This window comes from Chrysochloris asiatica, unplaced genomic scaffold, assembly GCF_000296735.1.
Source record: "Chrysochloris asiatica unplaced genomic scaffold, ChrAsi1.0 scaffold00258, whole genome shotgun sequence".
NCBI classification, from domain to species: Eukaryota; Metazoa; Chordata; class Mammalia; order Afrosoricida; family Chrysochloridae; genus Chrysochloris; species Chrysochloris asiatica.
In genome coordinates this window covers 1,822,432-1,831,006 of record NW_006408776.1, presented here as the reverse complement: position 1 = coordinate 1,831,006, position 8,575 = coordinate 1,822,432, and the positions used below count along the sequence as shown (strand labels likewise).

General features: G+C 42.6%; 1 protein-coding gene across 1 annotated transcript in view; it reads right to left on the bottom strand.

Annotated features, from left to right (window-relative positions):
- SVIL (supervillin) overlaps positions 1-8,575 on the bottom strand; it is a 192,879-nt gene that overhangs the window by 134,748 nt on the left and 49,556 nt on the right. Inside the window, exon 15 of the mRNA XM_006874040.1 lies at positions 7,694-7,817. Within this exon, the coding sequence (XP_006874102.1) occupies positions 7,694-7,817 (124 nt within the window). The remainder of the gene's footprint in view (positions 1-7,693; positions 7,818-8,575) is intronic.

Here is an 8,575-nt window from a genome sequence, read left to right as displayed (position 1 = left end):
GTCAGAAGGTAACTGTGCTGCTGACGACCCTGTGTGTGTCAGAAGGTAACTGTGCTGCTGGTGACCCTGTGTGCGTCAGAAGGTAACTGTGCTGCTGGTGACCCTGTGTGCGTCAGAAGGCAACTGTGCTGCTGGTGACCCTGTGTGCGTCAGAAGGTAACTGTGCTGCTGGTGATCCTGTGTGCGTCAGAAGGTAACTGTGCTCCACAGGGTTTTCAATGGCTGATGTTCTGGAAGGAGATCCCCAGGCCTTTCTTGCGAGGTGCTTCTAGGTAAACTCCAACCCAATGGAGGGCATGCTACTCTGACACACATGAGGTACCCATGAGTTGGAAGTGATTTTATGCCAACTGTTTGTTTTTGCTGTTATTTGACTTAATTTACGATATAAAGTTTTGAGATCAAACGAGGACTTTTTTTTCTTAACCCAGTTTCAAGAACATGTTGTGAATGAGCACAATCATAAACAAATAAAAACAAAACACCAGCTGACACTGAATTGATGCCCAGAGCGACCCTATCTAGGGTTTCTGAGACAACCTTTATGAGAGCAGCCAGCCTCATCTTTCTTTCGCAGAGGTGGGTTTCAACTGCCAACCTTACAGTGAACAATCCAACACCTAACCCACAGCACCACCAAAAGCTATAGAAGTCTGAGCCAAGGATAGAACATGTGTTGTTGATGGTGTTGCTACGTGCCGCCCAGTCAGGTCCAGCTCCTGGTACCCTTCCACACAGCACAACACTGCCCACACCATCCTCAAATTGTTACATCTGAGCCCAGAACATGTGTGCCTAACCCTAAATACATGAGAAACAGATTCCAAACAAGCACACGTAACACAATGAGATGCAGCAAAGGTGTTATTACCCCCAAATGAAAGAAAAGTACTTCCTTACAGCTAAGAAATTGCAATGAGGCTGAATACGTGTAGGCTTTTCCTCACCTGATTAACAGATACAAAAGACAGGTATTTGTGGGCAGCAGGAATAGCAGGAGAATAAGTAGAAGCATAGACGGGTTCCTATAGAGCAAAGCGAGAGGATTAGAGGTGAAAAGGGAGAAGATTTCACAGTGCTGGGGCAGGGAGAGACAAAAACAAAGATTTATCTAACACAATGTTAATTAAAAAAAAAAAAAAAAAACCCTCCTCCCAACCTATTGTCACTGAGCTGAGTCAGACTCTGAGCGCTTCTCTAGAACAGAGTATAAGTGCCCCGGAGGGTTTCCAAGGATGTAATCTATACAGAGACACATCACCATAGTTTTCCCCCAAAGAGCCAGCTGCTGGGTTTGAACCACTGACCTTTGGGTTAGTAGCCAAGCGCGTAACTGCTGTGTCACTGGTCCTCCTTAAATGTTCATCTATTCATTGCAATTTCACTTTTCTTTCAAAGAAGAGTCCCTCCTGTTTACTTATTTACTTTATAATAAAGCTAAAATAAATTCACACATGAAACAGGTAACTATGCCCCCTAGAGTCAGTTTGGGGCAGGAATTAAACAAGCTAATGGGAAGATGGCTGCAAATGAAATGAGACAGTCAAGTGCTGAGCAGAGAATCACATCTTTCGTTAACAGCTTTCAAATCTTCTTGGAAGCATTTAAAGATGTTTTGCTCTGTGATTAAAAAAAAATTTTAAATAATAAAAATAAATAAATAAATATATATATATATATATATATATATATATATATATATATATATATATATATATATATATATATATATATATATATATATATATATATATATATATACATATGGAGCTCTGGTAGCGTAATGGTTACGAATTGGGCTACAAATCACAGGTCAGCAGTTCAAAACTACCAGCTGTTCTGTGGGAGAAAGATGACGCTTTCTGCTCTCGTAAAGATTTACAGCCTCGGAAACCCTGTACATGGTCGCTATGAGTCAGAACCAACTCCACGGCACGTAACAACAACAACATATATATCCATCTAGATAAAGATGGTCTCTCGGCCTCCGGAGAAGAAAACCAGAGAGGGCATAGAAGGGAACCAAGAATGATCTAAATTAACGACGGCGAGACGTCACTCCAGTCTTAATCTAGAGGACACCTAGGTTAGGGACAGGCTTACCCAGAGCAGATTAGAAATGGCATTATCATCTGCAAATCCTCCTTCTTCCTACAGGTTAAAACAAACAGGACACATTGCAGAGGGTTGGAAGAGGCGGGTCTAGTTAAGGTGTCACATCACAGCCATGTACTTTGTGCCCAGGCTCAATTTGAAGCGTGCACATGCTCACACAGTGGGGGCAGCAGGAACGTCAAATCAAGTAAAGTCATATCCCACAAACGTGATGATCAATTTTCATTTGATGCTCATACCATTCACCCCTTCTTACCCTGCCTCCCCTTCCCCCTCCCTCCCTCTTTCAATTGACTACATTCATTGAAATTGTGATTTGGGATTTCAATGGCAGCAGGCAATTAGATCAGCAGGCAATTAATTGAACATGGAGAATCACCTTGGGATTTGGGGGTATTTCTTTTGGGGCCCTCACAGACCTTCCCTTGATTCACTGACCTGACATTATTGTAGCACAATGGGCTATCAAATACCAATCTGGGGTTCAGAAACAGATGCAGGGCTTTTATCATATCTTTAAAAACTTCTTTAAAAAATTTCCCTCACCCTTCTGGGAACCCGTTACTCTGGAAAAACATATGCACTCACGCTCAGATACACACATTCCACGCAGTGTGGACCAGACCAAATCTGCACAGCGAGGGACTTTACCATCTTACAGCTCAATTACATATGCAGCAAGAAGCAAAAATGCCTAAATCAGATTAGCACTGGCTTAGACTAAACCAAGAACAGGAGAAAGAAGAAAGAAAAGTCAGGGCAGACGAGAGACAGCGAGGAGAGAGAAAAAACCTGAACCATCCCTCACAGGAAATGACAGAGTACTAAGGGCTTGAAGTTCCAAATCATCAACCCTGCGATTTTGGCTTTTTGGTCTTTTCTTTAGTTACTTATTTTTGATGGGGGGAGGAGTGAGGGTAAAATTGGAATGTAAATAACTGCTGTTAAATTATATATTCTCTAAGACATGACTGGTCTTGCAGTACAAAAAGGAAAACTCTAACTTGCCTCCTAGAAATCTATTATAGGGGCAGAAGAATAGGTTCTTATGTTGTTAAGTACCATTGAATCAGTCCCGACTCATAGCGACTCTGTATAGGGCTTACAAGGAGCAATTGGTGGGTTTGAACTGCCACCTTGCAGTTCAAATTGACCGTTTGGTCCAGTGTTTATCCTACAACGCCACACCAAGACTCCAGGTTCTAACTATAAAGAATCCACAATGAGATGTTGAACAGGGCACCAATCCATTTGTTTTGTTTTGTTTGGGGACAGACTCTTTGACAGAAACAAGATGGTATTTCTTTTTGAAAAGTGTCCCTTTTCAAAGGAACTCCTAGTATGAAGAAAGCATACACGCGGCAGGCCGTCTTTAAGAGATGAGTAGAACAAAATCGTAACCGTGATACTTTCTAAACTGTTTCACGAGTCTACATAGGAAGACGCATTATGCTCTATAATGAATGGACTGCTGATTGTCTCCTATAATATAGTCATGAAGACCATTCAGTGGGTCTCTTACTGACGTGACTGAATGAGCCCTTTTGAAGAGTCTGGCTTACAGTGTGGTGGGATCTACCAGATCCTTCACAGCCTCCGTATATTACACTGGGATGGGTGCAGTAGACGTCCGCATGGGACACCTTTCTTGCAGGTCTCACATGTCCGAAGCCACATTTAAAGGTATCAAGTGATTCTCCCAGTAATTTCAACATTAGGGATGTTGCTTGATTTGATAAGTTTCTTACATCCACTGCTAGAACTATACTTCCTGGGTAATATTTTCACTGGAAAAATATTTATGAAGTGACCATCTGAGTGAGCTGGTGGTCACATAGATCTATGGTTTCAAAACAGAATGTTCCAGATGCGTTTTTATTTGTACTGTCCAACACAGTATCGAGACATAATCTAAGTGTAAAATGCATGCAGGGTTTTAAAAAAGTTTGTATGAAATAAACAGTGGTTGGTTGTTGTTAAGTGTTGTTGAGTCACGGCTCTGACCTATAGCGACCCTGTATATTGTTTCCATCAAGCAGCTGGTGAGCTTGAACCACTGACCTTGCAATTCAAGCAACTTTACAGTCTGGCACATTAACCCACAGCGCCACACCAGGACTCAGATAGTTGTTGTTGCAAAGTGTCCTCAAGTCAATTCTGACCCATAGTGACACTGTATAGGGTTTCCTAGGAAAGACTGGTGAGCTTGAACCACCAACCTTATGGTTTAAAGCAACTTTGCAGTCCAGCGCATTAAGGCACAGCAGGATTCCCAAACATTAACCATTTCAGATTGATATGCTTACATACAGCAAGACCTGTGAAAGCTGGAACCTGTGTATGGCAGTGGCCTATCAGAGAAAGAACACTCAGATATTTTCTACTAGTAGAGAGCAATAGAAAAGTGAAGACAAAGTGTGAGACCAAGAAAAACAAGGTGGTCTTTCAAATGACGACTCTCATTCCAGGTTTCACTGTATGTTGGAAAGACATTATCTTGAATATCTTGGATTAAATTATTATGAAAATTCACTCCACCAGTTTCTTTTTAGGTTTTAAAATGTGACTAGTGGAAAAGTCATCTGTGTGGTACCCATGCTCTTTCTATGATCGATGCTGACTTAGGGGAAGAAGTGATTGTATGAGCCTGTCTCTAAGAACAACAGATATCTCTGTGGGCTAAACTCATGGGGTTACACTTACTGTACAGGAAAACTTGGAGGATCGCAAACTATTAAATATTCGTTAACCAGTAATGTGCACCTTCTGGTGAATTCTGGAATTCTGAAGTCCGGAGATGACCTGACTTGGAAACCATCTCTTTTCAACCCTCTGTGGTAAAGATAGAAGCTCCAAGAGCTTGCTGTGTTGAGAAGGCTTCTCTAAGCAAGTCCAGACCCACTGCATACAGGAAGACCTCCTGTCTGCACCAATGCCATATGTGTGCATCCTTCTGGGAGGTCTTGGAAGCATTCAGACACGCCAGCAAGTATGATGATGACTCAAGTACTCCTCAGCTGTTTGGGGACTGTCTTCACACAGGCTAGGTTCAAGACACCTCAGCCCCCAACGTGGAATATCTACAATGAGACTGAATCTACTGCCAGCCCTTAGGAAGGACTGTTGTTGTTATGTGCCATCGAGTCGGTTCCGACCCATAGCGACCCTGTACAGGGTTTCCGAGGCTGTAAATCTTTACGGGAGCAGAACGCCTCATCTTTCTCCCGCGGAGCAGCTGGTAGTTTCGAACTGCTGGCCTTAAGGTTCACAGCCCGATTCGTAACCACTACGCTACCAGAGCTCCTTAGGAAGGACTGTAGCCCAGGGATTATCAGAGGCCATCTGAAAATCGCTTGACCTTAACAGAACTCGAGATTTCCCAACGTCTGCTAAAAAGGCTGAAAATAGATGGGGCTTATTTTAACTTCAGAGCGCTTACTGTCTCAGGCCAAAGTGATCTAGGTTACCGAGGAGGAGGGGGGCTTGCCACCGAATCGGCTGACATTTGGCACTGGGTACAGGTTGAGCAACTCTGTTCTCACTTAGCTCCCCGCTGTGTGTGGACACTAAATTTTCACTCAGGGGCGGCACTTGAAATGTTTCAATACGTCAGTGACCTTATCTAGAGAATCTCATGGCTTTTAAAAATCTTACTCATGTGTGGCTGCTCGTTGCCGATTGTCTCTCCTGACTCAAGACCACCCCGTGTGTGCACAGTACAACTGCTCCGTATGGTTTTCGAGGCTGGGACCTTTCGGAAGTAGATTGCCAGACCTTGCTTTGGAAGTGCCTCGGGGTGGGTGTGACCTTGGGCACCATCCAGAACCCGTGTTGCTACTGCGTTCCTAGCTCACCAGCTCTCCTCATAGTTTTCTGATTTTCAGACTAAAATGATCCCTGACCCTTCTGAGCGCGTACTGCACTTACTTCACGTCCCCAGTCATAGGAAAATCTATTTTCTGTGTGTTTTTCAGCTTAATTTTAATTTTTGCCTGGCTATACTGCCAGGACGGGACTTCTCTTCATCTTTCAAATTTTCTAACAAGATTCCTGACACTTGCAAGAGTTTGAGACATGATATGTTGGTTGACAGGCTTGTTATTGGTGGTATATGAAATGTGTTGAAGGTGTTTTTGAATCATCGAGTTAAAGATCTTTTAAATAAAGTTTGTGGGCCGTGGGGATAAATGACTTGAGGGACTCACTTTTCTCTTGCTTTTGGAGCCGTTCTTGAAAGCCAAGTTCCATATTTAATTGAATTTAATTTTTTAAACACCTAGCTATATCTTTACCACCACAGAGATTTCAAATAAGAGAACTCAATTTAACTTTCAAAGACACAGAAGAACCCAATGAAAGTGTCAGGTCTCTAACTCAGTCTTATATACACAAGCCTCATTTTATGTAAGTTTTTTAATACATAAAAGTCATACTCAGTCTTGGTGTGGCTCTGTGGGGTAATGCATTGGACTGCAAAGTTGCTTTGAACTGCAAGGTCGACAGTTCAAGCTCACCAGTTGCTCCCTGGAAACCCTAACCAGGGTTGCTATGGGTCGGAACCAATTCAACGGCACCTAACAACAACAATAACAGATTCTCAGGAATCCTGGTGGCACTGTGGGTTAATGCACTGCACTGTTAAGTTGGTTTGAGCTGCAAGCTCGTCAGTTCAATCTCCCAGCTGCTCCTCAGAAACCCTATATAGGGTCTTTATGGATCGGAACTGACTTGACGGCACTTAACAACAACAATAGATGTTTAACAGTTTTTAGAATGAGAAGGAATCTAGGGGATCATCTAGTTGGAAGTACATTTTTCTTTTTCTCTATTTGAAGAATTTCAATCTTAGAAATTTGCCTTGGCCACCACCAAGATCCTCTATCTTGTCTCCTGCCAGCAAATATATTTGCCATAGAAGGGCCACGGGCAGTGAAATCCCAGTTCAGCTTAGAAATGGTCAGTAGCTGCTCATCATTGTATTCGCAGCTGGACAACTCATCACTGCTTTTGTGTATGGAAATGCGTGCTATTATTGGCAACAATGTATTACTTAATGCCATTTAAATTCGAGACACAATTTTCTGTCTTTCAAAGAGTATCAACAGAAAATTTATCTACCCATGGTGAAACATGCTTGGAATTACGAACTAATTACTCGCTGGCCACAATTATGAAGACTTATGCTCTATAAGTGTATACATAGAAAATTCAAGTGTACATCTCATCTGCAATTTATACCCAGTTAGTGGTCAACTGCAGATATTTAAGATGAAGGCTTTTATGACCCTAAAGCCATTCACTAAGAGAATGTTACCTGCAAGTTAAAAACACACACACTTGAAAATTTAGGAATTTGCTTATGAATGCAGTATTGTTACCACTTCCATAAAATCTCCAAACTTTACTTTTGATCAGTTTAAAGCTGCTCATATGAAGGATTTTAAATGTGTTCTCTAACGCAAGACAAGGGGAATGCTTCCCAGGGGGATCATCAGGTAAGCTGTGCATGCTTGTGTGTCTGATGCATATCCAAGCGTGAGGTGAGTACAAATGCCCTTTCTCCCATGGAAAGCAGTACCTTCCTCCTAAGCTCGGCGTCGTGTATCTGCAGGGTACTTGAGGCGGACGATTTCCGGCTCTCCTGCTTTTTGCTCAGTCTGGTTTTCCAGTCTTCCTCTCCACTCTTCTTCAACAGTGCCAATCTAAGGGCAAAACACGCCAACCGAGAGAGTTCAGCTCCAAACTCTTGACTTGTCACAAGATCACAATGTAGGTAAGCACAAAGTCGTTGCCTACCAAATAACCACAGCTTCCTAATTTTAACCTTTTAAAATTTCAGTTCATATCTAATTTTATTTAGCCTTCATGAATTTCACATTCTGAAGAAAGCAAGTCCGGAAAAATATGTCTCTCATCTAAGAAGGCCCAAAGATTTTCTAGTTGACTGACATGCAAGCTCAAGTCCGACTTGCCAGGACTTATCATCACACCAGCAAAATAATTCGTGTTTTTTCCCCCTTTCCCTTGGGCTGAGTATAGAAGAGGTTCAAAAAGTAAACTTTCCCAAGAGAACCATGCCATGTCTTCGAGTGACCCCTTCTGGTCACTTGGTGAAACAGCACTTAAGGACTAAAAGCTGGGAAACCCAATGACATCAAGTAGATTCTGATTCAGAGCAACCCTTTAGGGCAGCACCCTGGTATGGCACTGCAGGATCAGCAGTGGACTGCTAATCACAAGGTCGGTGGTTCAAACCCACCAGCTGCTCCTTGGAAACCCTATCCAGGGTCACTATGAGTCAGAACTGACTCGATGACTCTTAAAAACAATAGGATAGAGCTGAATTGTTCCAAAGGCTTTCTTCTGAGACTGACTGTAAATCTTTCTGGGAGAAGAAAGCCTCATGTTTCTCCTGTGGCTGGAGGGTTTGAATTGCTGACCTTGTGGTTAGCAGCCAAGT